The following is a 17603-nucleotide window of genomic DNA, read 5'->3' as shown; positions in this document are numbered from 1 at the left end:
GATGGAAACCTGGGCGTCTGGGCTGTGTCGGCCCGCAGGCGGAGTGGGGCGGCGGACGCGGCGGGGGGCTGCTCTCGCGGAGTCCCCGCCCTCCGTTTCCTATCCTCTCTTCATCCAGCGAGCAAGTCCCCTCCCCCTAACAACCACGACGACCTCAAAGGGCCACGCGGAAACAGGCGTGTTTCTGGAAGCTAGTTTTACTTTACTGTATTAGAGGAAGAGGGTCCCCACATCCGGTCCTTGCCCCCCGCCCAGGCCTCCTGCCCGAGCTTGCTGAGGCTGCACCCTAAGCCTACCCGCCGCCGGATGGGGAAGGAAGTGCGGAGCGCTTTGCTGGGGGAGACGGGTCGGCAACTCTCCCAGCCTGCTGTCCTCACCACCTGGGAGGCTGGGGCGCTTGCAGAGGCCAGACTGAGATCCAGAGGTTCAGGGGCACACTCTAGTGGGTTGTAGGGCATGGGTGGTCAGCCCTCAGCAGCTGCAGGCTTCACTTGGCTCTGTCACCCTGGGCTGCCAGGACACAGGCCTTTCCATGCTTCTCCCAGTGCTTGACTTGGCACTCCCTGCAGGCAAATGGGCCAGTGAGGATGCAGTGCTATAAGGGGTATGGAACTGGGACTTAGGGGTCCAAGGTCCTAGGATACCCTCACCTGCAGCAATACCACTCATTCTGGCATCGTGAGCAGCGCTTGGAAGCCTCTGCATTGCAGTAGGCACAGTGGGGCCGCTCTGGAGCCACTGCCTCTAGCACGTCCAGCCTGTAGGTCTCAGCCCACCTGGGAAAAGGGTCAGGAGGACTTGGCTGGACATGGTGGGTTGGTGAACAGGAGCAGCCCTGCCCACATCCATGCCTTCTGCCTCCCTTCTACCCCTTCTGCCAGCTCAGCAGGCCTCACCTTCGTGCCTGCAGCCTCAGTTCCTGCTCCGAGGGGCTGAATACATGCCGCAGCTGATGCTTGGCAATAGCCTGCCACTTCCCTCTGTTCTCTCGCTCTAGCCGCTCCCAGATTTCTGGGATCTGGGGAAGAGAAGTGGAGAGTGGCAGGGAGGAGCTGGCAAAGTGGACAGTGGTCCTGAGCAACTAATTTTCTAGTGCCTACCTGTTCCAACACCAGGTCCTTCTTAGGGGGCTGGGCTTCGGTCAGGGCCAGGTGGGCCAGGAAACCCTGCAGGTCTGCCAGGTTGGGCAGCTGGTCGAGCAGTGTGTCTGTGAGGAAGGCCCGAAGCTGCAAGGGTGTCCAGGGGAGGCCAGTGTGAAGTGGTGCTGACCAGAGGGTCGAGGAACAGAGAGTACATGGGCTAGGCTGGGCTGAGGGTGCCAGTGGGACCCATGTCCCACTAGCTGCTGTGTCTCCTGATGCCCAAGATGTGGAGAGAGGGCTGGGGCTGAGGTGAGTGGGCAAAAATAAACATCAAGGGTGGTGTGGGGCAGTGCTGGGGCTGTGGGGACTGGTGTGGGAGGAGTCCCCTACCTTGAGTAGCTGTCCTTTGGCAAAGCTTGTGAGGCAGTAGCGGGCCCGGGCCTCAGGGCTTAGCAGCAGGTTGTACAAGGCGATCCACACCTGCCCATCCAACTTGCTCAGCTTTTGCTGCTCTGAGGGGGCCACTGTCTGCCAACGGCCACCCTCAAATTGCTGCAGCTTGCCTGGGGAGAGAGCCAGCATACTGGGTGCAGGCACCGCATGCTCTTTGAGTGAGCCAGCTGCATGGGCTGGGGACTGACCACTGCCTGGGCACAGGACATGCCCATACTGGGGTGCTGCTCACTTCAGAGCAGGGTGAGTCCTCAGCAGTGGACACACAGGCCTTGTCTACTGCAGAGTCCAGATCTAGGCCCACTTTGGGTGAGGCACCCTGGTATTCTGTGGGCAAGGGGGCAAAGTTTGCCTTTGTGTAAGCTGCCCACCCCACTGATCCTGGAGGATGTCCTGGAAGCAGTGAACTGGGGCTTAGGCAGGTGGAGGAAGACCTTACCTCCTTCCTGCCGGCTCCAGGGACTGTGCTCCAGCAGTTCCACCAAGAGACAGGGCAGGTTGTGGGTGCTAAGCATGCGGCTCCAGGTGCTCAGGGAAAGGCTAGGGACGGGGATGGAGAGGTGAGCTGAGGCCACAGGCCCAGGCTCCCAGCCCTCCACTGCAGGGCCCAGGCCTGGCAGGGCTACCCACCTGTCCACACAGTCTGTGATGTAGCGCAGCACTGAGAGGGCCTTCAGTGCGATCTCAAATTCCATCAGGTCTGCCTGCTTCTGCAGCTCCTGGGGTGGGGGGTGGGGGGTTGGGCACATGGTGTTCAAGATAAGGGAGCCTGGGTCTAGCCCTTGCCAACCCCAGGGAAGCTCAGCCCACCTGCATGGGGGTGCTGTACTGGGACTCCTCCTCCTCAGGGGGGCCACTACGGCCACTCTGGGCCACCAACAGAGTCAGTTTGCGGTGGCAGTAGTCCACCAGGTCCAGGACGGTGTCCTCTGCTGACTCACACACCTCCTGAGGGGCAGGTGGAGGGGAAGCACTCTGTCTCTGATGCCCCTCCCACACAGACACAAACACCCCTGTGCTGCCAGACCCTGGCCAAGGGTAGCCGGCGGGCAGGGCTGGTGCCTCACCTTGTGGAAGAACACCGTTTCCAGGAGGTTGATGATGGAGGCCTCGTGATGTAACTGTCAGATAAAGAGGAGGACAGGGCCCTGGGCTGCTGAGAGAGGGACAGGGCTACCAGCTACCCTCTCTAGTCCAGGGCACTCTGAAGGGGTGGGCGGGGGTATGAACGGATGGCCCAGCTCACCACCATGTATATGGGAAAAGTGTTCTGGGGCTTGAAGTCCTCCAGCCTGCACAGCACAGGGAACACCTTCTGCTTCCACATCTCCACTGCAATCAGCTCCTCCACCAGTGTCGGGATCTTTGAAGGGGAGGGGAAAGGACAGGGATGAGGTGGGCCTACCTTGGCCTGGCAACCCTCCATCTCTGGCTCAGCCTATCTCAGCCCTCCTCAAACTACCTGGGGTCCCTAGACTCTCCTATGCCTGATGAATTCCTTCCCGATCTCTCTCCTGTACCTTAGACCTTCAGTTCCAGCGGTCCCCAACATCTCTGTGGGGGCATCCCCCAGGCTTCCTGTGACTGGCCCTTGCCTTGTCCCCAGGCTGCCATGCTCCCCCCACACCTGAGCCCTTGTCCTCACCTCCCCCATCCAAGTGTACTTCTCAGGCCAGCCCTCCTGCTTATGCCCTCCATCTCTCATCCCTGTTCACTGACCTTCCAAGGCTTTTGTGTGCCTTGGCCTCACTCTTATTGAGGGCCCTTCACAGTGCCCTATTCCTACCTCACACCCTGGTAGGGGGCTCCACATTTTCCTTGCAGAGGAACTTTTTTGTCAAGTGATATTTCAGGTCATCTACTGGTGCCACGTCCTGGCTGGTTTCTAACCAGTCCCTGGTTTCTAACTCCCTCTCTCTCATGTTAGGAAGGTCGCCTACTTCTATGCCAAAGTCCCACCCCACTTCAGTGGAGGCCCACCCCCCACCCCCAGCCTGACAGTCTATTCAGAAATGCCTTTAGAACTTGCGCCCTTCTCCTACAGCCTAGGCTGTTCTAGGATCCAGGACTATCTCCCTAATCAACTCACACCCTGCACTCTACCTGGCATGCCAGGGTCCTGTCCCATAGGGGTGCAAAATCAAGTGTGTAACACATGCTTCATTCTCCTTGGGGAGGACAGGGGTGCCAGCCAGAGGGAAGTGCAGGCACCCAAGGTGCTCCTGAGGGGTAGGGTGGTAGGGTCAGGGGTGGTGAGAAGGCAGGTACCCTGCCTGTGACTGCAGCGTACCTTCCCATGGGTGACCAGTAGCTCCTGGATAGGCTCACCCTGGCTGGCCGTGGCATCAAGGATGGCCTGCATGTTCAGCTTCTCCAGGTTCTCATGCTGCTGGCTCCACCTGCCCAGGGTGTGTGTGCATATGGGTGCCCATGTGTGCAGTAGGAGTGGGGGTGGATCCTTTTGAAGCTTAACCCGATTCTGAGGGGTCCAAGGTGGCTCAGGACCATATACCCCTTTCTCGGAGAGCTTTACCTCCCCACCTAGGGGCCCCTCCACGCTGGGCAACCCCTCCCTCCAATTCAGGCCCACACTCCCCCACTTAAGGACTCTGACCCCATGACTCCACCTGACCCTGGATCCAGCCGCCTCACCCTCCGGAGCCCATCTCGCGCAGCTGGAAGCTGCGCAGTCCCCGCACTAGCACGTCAGCCTCCCCAGGTAGCAGCAGCTCCAGGTCGCCCATGTCGGCGCAAGGGCCAGAAAGCGGGAAGGTGGGGTCCGGCTGACCGCGGGCAGCAGCCGGCGCAAAGATGGGGATGCTGACACGCTTGGGGACCACAGTCTCCCGCGGGGCCGAAGTCTGGGACCCTACAGTTGCGCAGCAGTTGCGGCGCGTGAGTCCTCGCCGCCATGGAAACGGTGAGCTCGACGCCTGCGCAGTGCGGCCTGGGCCCCGCCCCTGCTGGCGGCCTGTGCTGGGTCCCCACCAGCAGGCGTTTGCCTGTCTGCCGGGCTGCGGGTAGCAACCATCCTTGGACTCCTAGAGCTTTCTCTCTCACAACCGGCTGCGGCTTAAGAGTCTCCCTGAGTTCCAGACTCTTGCGGCCTAGGCTCCCTCCTCAGATGGACGTCAAGTCGGCCCGCCCCCCGCCAGCTCTCCCTGTAGCTGCTCCCTCTGCGCCCACACGGATGCTCCTCTCCGTGGCCTCCTCGCTCCAGTATTTCTGGTGCCCAGCTCCACCTTGTTGGCTCTACCCCAAAATACTGCGCACGGCTCACAACTTCTCTACATCCTAGTCCAGGCTGCCATCACCTCTCATGAGGTAACTAGTGTGGTTTTTTTACTGGATCCATTTCCACCCTTGACCTTCCTGAGTAGGCAGGAGGTTTCGTTTGTTTGTTTTTGATTTTTTTGGCCGCGCCACGTGGCATGCAGGACCTTACTTCCCCGACTAGGGATTGAACCTGCGCCCTCGGCAGTGAGAGCCCTGAGTCCTATCCACAGGATCGCCAGGGAATCCCGACCAAGAGTCTTTTAAAGGTGCACATGAGATATTACTTCCTCACACGAGTGTGAATCTGGCTGCCTCCGCACTCAAAATATTATGTCCGAAGCAGCTTAGCAGCAGCTCTGCAGAATCAGGCTCTTGCCCCCCTCTCCTACCTCGGGACTTCGTTTCTTGCCCCTCTCCCCCTTGTCTTCTACAATATGTTGCAGCCCCATGGGCTTCCCTGGGCTTCCTCATACATCCCAAAGTGGTTTTGCACCTGTTGCCTCTGCCTGGAATACTCTTCCTCCTTCAAAGTTCAGTTTAAGTCAGTTCAGCTAGGCCTTCCTTGCCCATCTAATGCAGAGCCGCCTCAGCTCCCATCCCAACTCACTTTTCGTCTCATCTCACTGTTTCTTTCTGGCTGTTTATTTCAGTTTATAATCAGCGGGCGGTTTTACATGCCCATTGTCGGTTCTTCCCACCAGATGGCACTCCAGGGCACCAGGACCATGGTTATTTCTTTCACTGCTAGTTCTCTCTGGTGGCTGGCTCAGAGACAATACTCAATAAAGGTAGGTTGAAATGGATGACTTTATTTACAGAAATGAGGGTCAGCCTTGAGACAGTATGGACTAGTTTACTGGGCTAGTTCTCATGCGCCAGGCAGGAGAGAGTAGCTATAGCTGTGTGCCTGGTCCAGTTGCCACCAGCCTCACTTCCAGCAGATGATGATGTTGGGGTCATTTTCCAGCCGTTCATCCAGCTCTTGGTAGCTCATGCCTGGGTGGTGTAGTGGAGGTGAGGTCAGCAGCCTTGGCTTGGCCACCCTGCCCTGACCCCACATCAGTGGTCCTGCCTGCTTCTACCTGTCTTGCAGCAGATCTCATCGTAGCTGTGGCAGCCTGTGTAAAGCCTGGCAGGGTGGCTTCGCTCCTCCCGAGACACCCGCACGGGATACTTCTGTAGTCGCCGGATGAGGTTCTTCATAAGCCCGAACTGGATCAGCTTCCTGGGGTGAGGGTTGAGGAAGAAAGGGGTGATGCTCTGGCCAGGTCTCCTTCTAGCCAGGCCAGTCTCCCTTCCAGTTTTGTTTCAGTGACCAGACTGGCCTTCAAATCTATCACTTCCAGGAAGCCTTCCTGGAGTTGCAGTGCCACATGATTCTGCGCGCTAGAAATTTCCTGCTTTCTCTTTGACCCAGGGCTCCGGAGAGACACAGAGAGTGTACCTGCCCTCAGGCAAACCCCCCATGCCCCAGGGGATCCCCCTCTGACCGTTCATCAACGTGCTGCAGCTGTTGGGGGTGGCGGCCAATAAGATCTCTCACAGTAGTGCCAGGGCTCAGGCTGCAGTACAGCTGGAACACATCCCGGAGACTGGCCCTCTTGTGCCCTGTAGGCATCAAGGGTCAGCTCTCCAGGTGGCCCTGCCCTCCCTGAGATGGCCTCCCCCAGAGCCTGCCAATACCTTGCTTGGTCACGTACGATAGACACGCCTCCTGCAGGGACTTGTCATCTACCAGGTCCTGGACCTTGGGTGTCGGGCAGTACACATTGGAGTACTGGAGGGTAGCAGGAGGCACAGGGGAGGCACAGGGGCCTGAGTGAGGGGCTTGGAAGTCTGACACAGTCCCATTTGGGCCCAGCTACATGATCCATTCTCCGTTTAATCAGACCCCAGACTCACCTACCTGAAGAATGGACACCAGCGTCACAACGCCGTAGTACCTGGGGGAGATGGTTGTGCTCAGCTTCTGAGGGTCATGCCTTCCCACACCCCACACTCAGGGTCCCTGGCTTCTTGCTGACTGGTGACCCTGTCCTGGGTGTTCCCCACTCACAGCAGGTTCTGGATGGCGATGCGCACCAGGTTGAGCTCCATGTCTGCCTCAGCTGAGATCTTCTGGACATGGCGGAAACCATCAATGTAGGGCAGGATCTGGGCAGGGAAAAGCAGAGTTAGTAGGAGTGGAAGGAAGCCAGGGCTGTGGCCAGCCACAGGCCACGATAGCCAGGGAGGGCTAACATACCTGTTGTGTGGTAAGGTCCCACTGTGAGTTGAAGAAATCCTCCTTGTCTTTGGTAAAGACAGGCACATCATACTCCTGGGCCACAGGAGGGTCAGGCCGCTGCTCAATCACCTTCAAGTGGATCGTGTTGGACTCATCTGCAGCGGACCCCACCCATGTCCTCAGTGCCATCTCTTCCAAGAGGCCCTCAATTATGATCCAGTCCTCCCAGCCACCCCTGAGGCAAGCAGGTGGCTCTGGGTAGGGCCAATCTTCCCCTTTTATGGAGCAAGAGACTGAAGTCCATACAGGGGAAGGAACATGCCCAAGGAGCGGAGCTAGAGAGCTCTACTGGCCTCCCCTCTCCAGCCCCATCATGCACTGAACCCTGGACACCACCAGCCCAGCTCATGGCCATTTCCTGGCCACCAGTTTGTTCACGAGTCTTGTCCTTGACCGGGCTTACATTCCCCTGCCACTTTTCCATCCCTCCTCAACCCCTCTGCTGTCCTTGCAGAGGCTGGGCCATACCAATGGGCAGAGTGCACCGGCCTGAGGCATTTAGCTCCTCCAGCAAGATGGTCATGATGGGCACCAACTTCTGTTTGCTCTCCTCCGTGGACACAAAGCTGCTCTCTAGCTGCATGGAGCACAGACAGCATGGTGGGCACACCCCAGGACCCTGGGCACACCCCAGGACCCAGCTGGCATCCTGCCCTGGCAGCTTCCCAGGTCTGTAGGGCTTTGGAGACATGCAAACACCTTCCCTAACTCTGCATGCCCATCCACCCAAGCCCATCGTGTTGCAGACCTCCAGTGTGGTCAGGTAACCAGCCAGCTTTTTGACGATGGGCTCAAGGGCACAGGTCTTGGCCTGGGCGTCACACACGAAGCCTAGGTTGAAGAGCAGGGCATTGCGGCTGTACTTCTTGTGCTCGATGCACACAGGGCAGCCGATCAGCTTCTTCTCCATGGCTGTGCTGGACAAGAGGAACAGGTGGCAACAGAGTCAGGCTCCTCCTGCCCCCAAGTCTGTCCACTCCTCCTGAGAACCCTCCCTACCCCACCCAGCTAGGGCCTCACACAGTGATGAGCTTGTTCTGTAATTCTGGCTTGGTGATGATGTACACCTGGACAGTGTCAAACAACTCCCGGGAGATGAAGTCCTCAGGGACCTGTGGAAGGGAGTGACAAGAATCCCCTTAGTGAACCTTATAACTAGGTCACCCCAAGACCTAAGCCCTCTTCTCCAGCGTTTCTCCTCTCTCTCTTCCCCCTAGGTCTCCTACTACTCTTTTGTGTTTCCAAACACACATTATGTCCTCACCTACCTCCTGGCTTTTGCATATGCTATTCCCTCCACCTGGCACACTCCTCCCTCACCTAAATTCCTATGCATCCAGGGATACTAGTGGATCCCCACTCACACCTCTTGTGGCACCTCCCTTGGGCCCGCACAGCCCAATTTCCCACAATCACTGCCTATGTGATGTTTGTTTGCCTTGCCACACCAGGAGCCTGGGACTGGGTCTGAATATACTCTTGGTTCACGATTCTCCGCGAATGAAGGAGTGGCGTGCCTGCGTGCAGCACGGGGCACGGGGTTCCACCGCTTCCAGGCAGCTGGCTGAACTCCCCCGAGCGTCTCTCTACACCCCATGCCCCGCGAGCCCGGATGGCACCTGATAGGTGATCTTGGGTCCCAGCGTGGGATGGAACTCGCTGAAGAATATGCATTCGATGCGGCAGCTGCTGCCCATGGCGCTAGTGGGGCCGGGGTCCGTAGCTGGCGCCTCTACCCCTGGAAGCACCTGTCAGAAACAGCCCGGAGGCTTGGGCCGCCTGGTCAAGCACGCCTGCGCACTGACACACCCGTGAAGCCATCTGCTCAACAGCGCCTGCGCAGCGCGGCTCAGCCGTGTGGCTGCGGGGGACTGTCTCAGGAAGTGCCGGGTGGGTAGGCGTCGCACCCGGAAGTTAAGCGGCTCCGCGACGGAGCGGCAGGGCGTGCGGCAGTCCCGAGTATCCCACTTTCCCGGGAGGGAACCACCTCATCAGGTCGGCGCTGCGGGTGAGGCAGGCGAATCCCTAGTGTGTAGGGGCAGCATGCCAGCGGCACGTGGGGAGGCTGTGCGCAAAGGGATTCAGGCTGTAATTTCGACGCAACTGGGAACTACAATTCCCGTAGTGCTTCACGCCCTTCCAGCAGGCGCTCCCGCCCGGCGACGGCCTGGTGCACGCTGGGATTTGTAGTCTATTACACGGCCTTGCCCAGCTTACCTGAAAGGTGGGCCAGTGATCAGTGCCAATTCAGATGTGGGTTCATGCTGACAGGCCACCAGTCCTCCACTATTCCTGGTGCCTTAGTACTATCTCTTTTTAACTTTTTGGAAGAGAGTGGCATTCCTGCCCCGCAACCCTTGCTCCAGTGAGAGGAATGGACAGTGGGCACCAGAAACCCTTGCTCACTCTGCTATCCTTTCAGGCTGCGGCCGGCCTGGTTGACCATGGCCCTTTCTGTGGAGACGGAGTCGCACATATACCGAGCTCTGCGCACTGCATCTGGGGCTGCTGCCCACCTTGTGGCCCTGGGCTTCACCATCTTTGTGGCTGTACTTGCCAGGCCTGGCTCCAGTAAGTAGAATTCACTGACTTTTGGGAAGGAAAGTGTCACTTTTCCTGGGGAGCAGGGGCAATAGGAAGCCTTGGGTCTGACTTCTGGGAAAGGCCTGGCTGGCTGAGGGACATGCTATGCTGGAGGGATAAGTGGGGTGGAGTAGATGAGAGTGGGGGTTCTGCCAGTTTGGCCAGGCCCCACAGAGTACCTGGCTTCTCTTGTCTTGGTGCTCCACTTAGCTGCCTCTTACAAAGTGCAGGGGGAAGGAGGGATGACTGCCAAAGGAGTGTCAAAGCAAGGCTTCTGATCCAGGGAGGGTCAAGGAGGAAGGGATAGGTATGGGGTCGGCTTGTTGCAGCAGGAGGGGTCTTGCATTTGGCAGCACCTCCTTGGGTGATGATGGGCTGCTCATATTCCTCATATTGGTGTGGCTGGGTTCTTCTTGCTTCAGCCTCATGGGGCTTCCTCTTCTCATTCCAGGTCTCTTCTCCTGGCACCCTGTGCTTATGTCTCTGGCTGTAAGTAGTGAACCTGGCCAGCTCTTAGGAGTGGGAGTATAGCTATGGGTGGTGGTCTTAGCAGCCTGTAAATGTTCATGGACACTAAATATCTGTTTGGAGGGACTGGATGTGGGGTTGGAGGAACTGTATGCTCCAACTCCTGCCCATAGTTTATATCCCAGACTTGAACTAGAGTATTCAAGATGTAGGGCAAATGGGTTTGTCTAAGCACAGAATCCACTTCCAGGCAGGAAGTTTAGAACATGCATTTGGGTGTACCTGTGTCCCTTTTCACCTTAATTTACAGTGATGCATCTAATTTTCCCTGAAACAGTGCACCCATGTGGCCAACTCTTGCCGAGAAACTGTATCCAGGCCTCTGTCAGGGAAACAAAGCTTGTGAATCATTTACAACTGCCACATCTCAAGCCTTGTGTTTGCTGGGTAACACAGCAGAGATGACATTTCAGAATAGCACCTAGGAAGAAGTGTGGAGAGGTACCTTTTGCTGGTTACTCAGGGCAGATGTTCTGTCCTAGATGGAGTTTTCTACTCTTGCACCACCAAATAGATACTCTTGTCAGTGGGGAGAGAATGAAGAGGAATCTGCCCACACTAGCTGGCAGCTTAGGTTATATCTAAAGTTTTCTTCCCTTCTGCTGGGCAGCATTCTCACTTAAGTGTCCCATCCTTGTCTCCCCAGTTCTCTTTCCTGATGACCGAGGCGTTGCTGGTGTTCTCTCCTGAGAGTTCGCTGCTGCGCTCCCTCTCGCGGAAGGGCCGAGCACGCTGCCACTGGGTTCTACAGTTGCTGGCCCTGCTGTGTGCATTGCTGGGCCTGGGCCTTGTCATCCTCCACAAGGAACAGCTTGGCAAAGCCCACCTGGCTACATGGCATGGGCGGGCAGGGGTGCTAGCTGTGCTGTGGACAGGGCTACAGTGCTCAGGTGGGGTGGGGCTTCTCTACCCCAAATTGTTGCCTCGATGGCCCCTGGCCAAGCTCAAGCTGTACCATGCCACTTCTGGGTTGGTGGGCTACCTTCTGGGTAGTGCCAGCCTCTTGTTGGGCATGTGCTCACTCTGGTTCACTGCCACAGTCACCGGTGGGGTCTGGTATCTGGCTGTGCTATGCCCTGTCATTACCAGCTTGGTCATTATGAACCAGGTGAGCAACGCCTACCTGTACCGCAAGAGGATCCAGCCGTGAGCTCTTCCCAGCCTAGGGGAAGCCTGCATTTGCCCCTCAGTGTGGTAGCTGGGGCTGAGACCTCCTGGACTCTCTCAGCTGACTCAGTTGTGGGACACCTCAGGCACTGGGGCAGTCAGAAGTAGCCGGAGTCCTGTGTGTGACATTATTACTTGCTCCTCATGCTGGAGTACCTCTCCTTTCCTTCTTTCTCCACCAGCCCAGAGGAGTTTATGGGTCGTGTGTCTGGATGAAGTTGGGTTGCAAGACTGCCACCCGCCCCCAGCAACTCGACTCGTGCTGGTATGTCCAGAAGTTAGAGAAAAAAGTAAAATAAAATTAAAAAAAAGACTGAAGGGGCTTCCCTGGTGGTCTGGTGGTTAAGACTCTGCATTTTCAATGCCGGTGGCACGGGTTTGATCCCACATGCCATGAGTCACAGCCAAAAAAAACCCCCAAAACTGAAAAGACTGGATGGGAGGAACACTGCAAAGTTGGGGATAGTTCTTGCTAATGCCATCAGCATGAAACAGTGGGCAGCTGGGCAACATGGGGACCCATCCTTGGCTGCTCACTGAAGGGCTAAAGCTCTCCGGGCACACTAGCCCCCGGGATCTGGCTGCTAAGTGTCCCATGCCACCCACGGCCCTAGCAGGCCCTGGGGCTGTAGCTGTGAATGGTGCGGCTGTGTGTCCTTTCAGTCTCCCAGCTGCCCACTGTGTTGGAGTTTCCAGACTGTGGTGGTGAAGTCTGAGCAATGACAAGATGGGAGCTGGGGATGGGCTGCCTCCATACGTGTCCAGCACTGAGCACTCTGTCTTGGAGGTGAGCCATGGATAAGAACAACTCCTTATGACAGGCCCTTAATTATCAGATCCTCCAGGCAGGCCTCCCTGACCAGGTGACGCAAGGAAAGAGAAAATAAATAAGGGTCTGAGGTAACAGCTCTGGGAAGGCTGCTTGACAGTGGACACATGGTGGAGAGGCAAGGGGGAGTGTGATGGGTGGAAGGGAATGAGGGCAATGGGCTTTCTACCCAGCTGGAGCAGCCTTGGTGACGGAGCCCTTGAACCTGGAGTAAACTCCCTGTCTAACTCTGCAGTTGAGCATGATGAGGGGCTGCGCAAGGTGGTCTAACAGAGCCCAGGAGCCATACCTCAAAGAACTGCTTTATTGATACTGCGAGGCCGGGCTTGGCTGCCCACGCAAGTGGTCCTGTAGAAAATACCTGGGAGCTGTGACTGTTCTGGCCCAGCAGCAGCCATGGCCACAGCAGAGGGACTCAGAAATCATGACATGAATGTAGTCTTTTTGGGGGTGGGCGGGGATGTGCAGCCCTGCGCTGGCTCCAGCACTGGCTGGACCCCCAGAACGTTTTTGGCAAATCCTTGCCTTGGCTCAGGGCTCTCGGCAACCAGTGTCAGGTGTGAGGGTTGGCCCAGGAGCCATGGCACCAGTGTCCCTGCAGCCACTTGCTTGAGGCTGCCTGCTGAGGTACAGTCTTCCCTCAGATGGCCTGGGCTGGCTATGCTTCAGAGGCCCCGTGCCTGGCATAGTGGTTGTCTGGAGTTGGAACCAGGTAGCAAGAGTCCTGGGTAGTGTTGGCGAGAAATAGCAGAAGGCTGTGGCAACCCCCAGCAGGCCTTCTTCCCTCTCCTCAGAGCAGTCAGTGCCCTGGAGTAGCTGAGAGGGTGTCAAGGGGGGCTTGGGAGAGGAGGTGCTACACTCAAGGTGGTCTAGAGTTACAGCTTCGGGGGAGCTGCCTCAAAGGTGATCAGGCTGGATTCTGGGACAGCCCCCTTCCCTGGGAGTGTGGGGGCCTTGTCTGACGGCAGAGGGCTATCCACCTTGGCCCCAGCCTCCTCTTCATCGTCATCCATGCTGGGCCAGACGGACTGGTCCTCCACTCGCTTCAACCGCTCGTTGAGGGCCTTCAGAGCCAGTTGCCTGGGGCCAGGGGAAAGATGACAGGTCACTCTGGGTCTGAGCTTGGCTCATGCCCTGCACTCTTTCCCCCAAGAAACTGACTTGCCTTACTGCTCACACTCCTCTCTCAGAACCCTATGTGTTCTCCTTCCCCATGCAGGGCCCAGGGCTCCCCAGGGATTGGGTTACGGTCTACTCTGCCATCAGAATGAGGATCCAAAGGCTGTAGAGCCTTCCTTCCATAGCCAGGGCACCTCCAGTCTGAGAAGGCCAGCTGGGTGCCTGCCACGCTGCCCCCAGGGCAGCCCCAAGGTTCTGAGGATGGTGCCTAGGGCTGGGCAGAGCTGATGTCCCAGGGAAGACAGGTGGAAGGGCAAGTCCCTGGACATGTGAGTTTCTGCTGGGCACTGGCATCACATTCAAGGCATTACATCTCCTCTCCTTGTTAGGAGTATTTTGAGCCTCCTGGCAAGGGTCTGTGGGGAAGTTTGGAACTTAAGCACCTGCTTTGGCTCTCAGCCTAGGAAGCAGGGCCAACCCCTCGTAACTGACTCTAATAATCTCCTTCCCAGAAGAATCCCCAAAGCCACCAGGACCTGTGTTACAGCAGGAACACACAACGTCCTAGCAGTAGGAGAGAAAGGAGAAAGAGCCCACGTGGGTAAGACATAGGCCTGAGCCTACTGGTTCCACTGGGCAGACCCCTGGAGACCCCATTCTGAGGGGAGGTGGGAAAGTTTGCTAGAAGAAGGTATATACGTGCACTTGGGACCCTGCAGACCAGGAGGTGGGATGCCCATGCTGCCAGGTAACACCTCTAATAGTGGTCACCACGGTCCCCTGATGCCTCCAACTCTGTGCCACCAGCATGGGGGGCCTGTATAGCCTTCCATGTTCCAGCAGAAAACCAAAATCTCCACCATGGCAGGGAACATGACAGGAAGTGCAACAAGAACACAGGCATAGAAAGCCCCAGCAGACTTCCACCCTGTCCTCCAGCCTGGCACCGTGGCAAGTCGGCACAGACAGGACAGTCCTTCCCTCCTGCTACCCAGGCTCCCATTCTGGAGACTACCTTGTCAATTCTGTTTAAAGCCTGCCAAGGTAGAGAGGTAGTGGCATACTAATCACTCCCTCACCAGGCTCAGATGGGAACCCCTGCCTCCCACTATTAGTAGCTCTTTGGGTCAGGGAGTGGCATGCAACAAGATGTCACACTGGTTGTCAGAGTAATCCCCATCCCCAAGCAAGGCAAAAACCATAAGACTATGCGAAGAACCAACTTCATGACACCCCTCCACCCCAATCTGCCTCCACCTGCCCATTTTCTTGGCTGTGCAGAGGTTTTTCGAATGTCCAGCCAACCCTAACAATCCAAGCTTTCTCACCAGAGGAAGGGTCACCACTGTGGCCTGGGATCACCTGAACAGCTCTGAGGACAGCTCAGTTTCTACCAGGCCCAGCTCTCCTGGCTGCATCACCTCCACTGGATAAGGTTAATAGAGACCTTGGTCTTTAGGATTCATCAGCCACAGAGACACAAACTGTAGGGCCCACAATTAAGCTCTGCAGCATGCTGTGTGTACTTTTCAACACCTGCCACCTTAGACCATAGTAATCTGTGGCCTTCCCCAGCCGGAAACTCTTTAAAGAAAGGGGTGTGTCCCACACTCCACAGCCCCAGTGGAGAGTAAGCACAGGGAAACTCCAGCTGAATTCATAAAGCTGCCTGCTAAGAACTCATTTCACAGGTGAGCAAAAGCAGAAGCCTTTGACAAATGTAGAAAGTAGGAACAGAACCTGCTCTAGATTTCACTACTCAAGTAACTGCATCAAAAAAACCACTCAAGAATAATGTTGGAAACAGAGCTGTAACCACTCTGGTGAGTCCACAGACCTGGGAGAGAGAGAAAGAGATGGATTAAAAAAGATCTGTCCTGCCCTGGCCAAGGTGTATTAAGTGAATAATTCAACTGGGACTCCTAATGGTGCAGAGGGCTTGGTTTACAGATAATGAAAAGGTTGTCTCCACTCCCTGCTGTGGTCAGCAGGCTCCCTTGGTGGGTCATGTGGCTGTCCCCTGGGTTTGGTGACACATGCGGGCCAGAGTTGGGGCAGGGGTGTCTAAGTCTAGTTATACCCCAGGCTTCCCTCTCAATAAATAAGTGGCAGAGAAGCACAACATCTGAGTCAAGGCTCAGGAAGAGGGCACGGTCCAGCATTTGGAAACTGGGATGGCCCCATCTCTTAAGGATCTCATGTCTCCTTCTCTGTCCCTCTCTCACAGGGGAAAAAGGACCAGTGGGTTGTTTCTGGCTCCCACAGGACCAATGTCTAGGATTCAGAGATTCTGACACAAGGCCAGGTCTGGCACTCCATCTGCCCCTCACACAGCTCAAAAGGAAGCAGGGCATTTCTTGAAACTTAAGCCACCTGAGTGGTGAGAAAGGCAACTTTTACTCCCTAATTTTGGAAAGCATTTCCGGCAGCTGAGACACCTAAAGGGTGAGCTCAAGGCCACAAACTAGATTTTCTCTCTTCCTGAATCCACCCCAACATCTGACCGTAGGCTGCCACCCTACATACAGCAAGCACCTCAACAGATGGTATGTGACTTGATCAATAATACTCTCTTAGCTCAACAAGGTTTCGGAAGATTCCACAGTACCTTCTCCGCTCTGCGTCTTGAGGGTCTGTGCCTGGGAGGCTGATGGTGATAGAGGATGGGGCACCCACATCATAGCGCTTCACTGTCTTCTGGCATATCTTTACCTTCACCAGGAGGCCATGCACCAAGTTCGCCAACAGCCCCACCACAGGCTGCAGGATCTCAGGGAAGAAGGTGGCAAAAGCAAAGTGGTCAGCCATGTCGCCTCGGCCTCGGCTATGGCGCTGGTAGAAGCGAAGATACACCCAACTGGAGATCAGCCCGAAGCCATAGGAGGCCAGTGCTGGGCTCTGGAGCAGTGTGGCCAGCCGCAGCAGCAGCAGCAGCCCCAACAGCAGCATGGGGACCACACTGACACGCACCTGGGGCACTCGCAGGACCACACAGTCCCCCATGGTTTGCTTGAGTGCCACCAGGACACCACCTAGGAAGCCCAGCGCGCCGTGGATGCGGACAGTGAAAAGGTAGACCAAGTTGAAGGAAGCCATGTAGGTGAGGAGGTAGGCGAACGCCCCCAGCAGCCCCACAGACACGTTCACTACTGAGAAGAAGATGAGCAGCTCCAAGGCCCCCCAGAGGGGCTCCAGCAAACGTCCAGCCACCACCACTGTGGCCAGGCTGATGGCCACATCCCACACATGCTGTTCCATCAGCCCATGGGTGGCCAAAGTCCAGATCCAGAAGTTGGGCGGAAAGAGGTAGCCTGGGGTGACCGCCAGGCAGCCCGTGTCCACAGCGAAAGACAACAAATAGAGGAACAGTACCGCCGCGCACAGAGCCTTCACCACCACGCTGGCGCTGGACAGGATGGCCCCCAAGTGTTGGCGGGCGCCCGGTAGGGCGCGCTGCATCTTCCCGGCGGGCGTCGGCCTTAGGGAAGGGTTTAGTGGACTAGGGGCCTCCCCGGGGCCTCGTCCCAGTCCGGCCCCGACGGGAGGCCCGGGCCCGACCTAGTCACTGGCCTATGGCCCCGGTGAAGGCTCCACTTCCGGTCGGGTCGACTCCGGTCCCAAAGGGCAGAGCCGGGCCTGGTCGCGGGGTCGGAGCCTAGGCCCCTCGCCGGGGATCTGAGGAAAGGCCCAGGGCAGCTTAGGCACGCCTGCCTGCCCACCCCGTGTGGCCACCGCGCCGACCGAGCTGGCGGTGATCTCAGGGCTCGATCTCCTCCATCCACTCTGGGGCCCTACGGTCCGCGCGGGACTGGAGGCTAGTTCTGGGCGGGAGTCAAGTCTGGTCAGCTCCGCCTCGGCCTCGGTCTCGTCTTCGACCGTACCTCCTCCCTTTTCAGGAGCCGACAAACAGGGGCGGTGCGCCTGCGCGCCCCGGGGGGCGGTGGGATGCGCTCTGAGCGTCGGCGCTGCGGCTCCGCGGCATTCTGGGACATGGAGTCCTCGGCCGGAGCCGGGCCGGGCGGAAATCAGGGCTGTGGGTAGAACAACAAGTCCCAGGGAGCTGTGCGCCGGAAGAGGATGGTATACTTGGGCGTTGTAGTCCTCAGCACGATTTCCGCCGGTTCTCCAGAGCTGGGGGAGGGTGAACGAACATCACTAACTTCCGGAGAGCGGCGGTTACCAGTGGCACCACAACTGCAGGCCACACACTTGCTGAATTTCCGGGAAGGAGTGACTCAGGGTGTGCCTGTTCATCTGAGTGGGTGTGTCCTTGTGGGCA

At 57.3% G+C, this 17603-nt stretch overlaps 4 protein-coding genes across 8 annotated transcripts; 1 reads left to right on the top strand and 3 right to left on the bottom strand.

Annotated features, from left to right (window-relative positions):
* Positions 1-196: 196 nt before the first annotated feature.
* Positions 197-4454, bottom strand: ZMYND10 (zinc finger MYND-type containing 10). The gene is made up of 12 exons (XM_057706099.1): positions 4188-4454; positions 3826-3934; positions 2782-2898; positions 2603-2656; positions 2346-2483; positions 2166-2254; positions 1975-2075; positions 1473-1645; positions 1101-1226; positions 897-1018; positions 651-776; positions 197-563 (listed from the first exon to the last, which is right to left on the bottom strand). Exons 1-12 carry the CDS (start codon positions 4277-4279, stop codon positions 488-490), a joined length of 1323 nt encoding a protein of 440 aa, XP_057562082.1. The 5' UTR covers positions 4280-4454; the 3' UTR covers positions 197-487.
* A 1145-nt stretch (positions 4455-5599) lies between these two features.
* On the bottom strand, positions 5600-8913 carry NPRL2 (NPR2 like, GATOR1 complex subunit). Of its 3 annotated transcripts, XM_057706031.1 has the most exons (11): positions 8718-8913; positions 8119-8210; positions 7847-8015; positions 7567-7675; positions 7057-7193; positions 6868-6965; positions 6718-6754; positions 6495-6588; positions 6302-6419; positions 5894-6036; positions 5600-5807 (listed from the first exon to the last, which is right to left on the bottom strand). In XM_057706031.1, the coding sequence occupies exons 1-11, from the start codon at positions 8793-8795 to the stop codon at positions 5740-5742; spliced, it is 1143 nt and encodes a 380-aa protein (XP_057562014.1). In that variant the 5' UTR covers positions 8796-8913; the 3' UTR covers positions 5600-5739. The 3 variants fall into 3 exon arrangements, with proteins under 3 accessions (XP_057562014.1, XP_057562015.1, XP_057562016.1); XM_057706032.1 differs by lacking the exon at positions 6495-6588 and having other exon boundaries at positions 6714-6754; XM_057706033.1 differs by lacking the exon at positions 8718-8913 and having other exon boundaries at positions 7847-8010; positions 8121-8137.
* Positions 8914-8918: 5 nt separating this feature from the next.
* Positions 8919-11689, top strand: LOC130834938 (transmembrane reductase CYB561D2). 3 transcript variants are annotated; one of them, XM_057706036.1, is made up of 4 exons: positions 8919-9106; positions 9521-9669; positions 10133-10170; positions 10856-11689. In XM_057706036.1, exons 2-4 carry the CDS (start codon positions 9543-9545, stop codon positions 11357-11359), a joined length of 669 nt encoding a protein of 222 aa, XP_057562019.1. In that variant the 5' UTR covers positions 8919-9106; positions 9521-9542; the 3' UTR covers positions 11360-11689. The 3 variants fall into 3 exon arrangements, with proteins under 3 accessions (XP_057562019.1, XP_057562020.1, XP_057562021.1); XM_057706037.1 differs by having other exon boundaries at positions 8984-9093; XM_057706038.1 differs by lacking the exons at positions 8919-9106; positions 10133-10170 and having other exon boundaries at positions 9532-9669.
* Positions 11690-12495: 806 nt separating this feature from the next.
* TMEM115 (transmembrane protein 115) lies at positions 12496-17249 on the bottom strand. The gene is made up of 2 exons (XM_057706035.1): positions 15933-17249; positions 12496-13285 (listed from the first exon to the last, which is right to left on the bottom strand). Exons 1-2 carry the CDS (start codon positions 16781-16783, stop codon positions 13081-13083), a joined length of 1056 nt encoding a protein of 351 aa, XP_057562018.1. The 5' UTR covers positions 16784-17249; the 3' UTR covers positions 12496-13080.
* Positions 17250-17603: the final 354 nt, after the last annotated feature.

Source organism: Hippopotamus amphibius, chromosome 13, assembly GCF_030028045.1.
Source record: "Hippopotamus amphibius kiboko isolate mHipAmp2 chromosome 13, mHipAmp2.hap2, whole genome shotgun sequence".
NCBI classification, from domain to species: domain Eukaryota; kingdom Metazoa; phylum Chordata; class Mammalia; order Artiodactyla; family Hippopotamidae; genus Hippopotamus; species Hippopotamus amphibius.
The sequence above is the reverse complement of the archived record's forward strand: the minus strand, read 5'-3'. Positions and strand labels throughout refer to the sequence as shown.

What these genes read in the sequence shown, in the direction of transcription:
- ZMYND10 (XM_057706099.1), bottom strand. Translation starts at nt 4,279, where the DNA reads ATGGGCGACCTGGAGCTGCTGCTACCTGGGGAGGCTGACGTGCTAGTG. An exon ending in AAACGGTGTTCTTCCACAAG is followed by an intron (nt 2,484 to 2,602) that starts GTGAGGCACCAG and finishes CCTGCCCCTCAG; the next exon opens with GAGGTGTGTGAGTCAGCAGA. An exon ending in CCAAAGGACAGCTACTCAAG is followed by an intron (nt 1,227 to 1,472) that starts GTAGGGGACTCC and finishes ACACCCTTGCAG; the next exon opens with CTTCGGGCCTTCCTCACAGA.
- NPRL2 (XM_057706031.1), bottom strand. Translation starts at nt 8,795, where the DNA reads ATGGGCAGCAGCTGCCGCATCGAATGCATATTCTTCAGCGAGTTCCAT. An exon ending in GGGACCTTACCACACAACAG is followed by an intron (nt 6,966 to 7,056) that starts GTATGTTAGCCC and finishes TTCCCTGCCCAG; the next exon opens with ATCCTGCCCTACATTGATGG. An exon ending in TGAGATCTGCTGCAAGACAG is followed by an intron (nt 5,808 to 5,893) that starts GTAGAAGCAGGC and finishes TACACCACCCAG; the next exon opens with GCATGAGCTACCAAGAGCTG.
- LOC130834938 (XM_057706036.1), top strand. Translation starts at nt 9,543, where the DNA reads ATGGCCCTTTCTGTGGAGACGGAGTCGCACATATACCGAGCTCTGCGC. An exon ending in ACTTGCCAGGCCTGGCTCCA is followed by an intron (nt 9,670 to 10,132) that starts GTAAGTAGAATT and finishes TTCTCATTCCAG; the next exon opens with GTCTCTTCTCCTGGCACCCT. An exon ending in CTGTGCTTATGTCTCTGGCT is followed by an intron (nt 10,171 to 10,855) that starts GTAAGTAGTGAA and finishes TTGTCTCCCCAG; the next exon opens with TTCTCTTTCCTGATGACCGA.
- TMEM115 (XM_057706035.1), bottom strand. Translation starts at nt 16,783, where the DNA reads ATGCAGCGCGCCCTACCGGGCGCCCGCCAACACTTGGGGGCCATCCTG. An exon ending in CAAGACGCAGAGCGGAGAAG is followed by an intron (nt 13,286 to 15,932) that starts GTACTGTGGAAT and finishes CCCTGGCCCCAG; the next exon opens with GCAACTGGCTCTGAAGGCCC.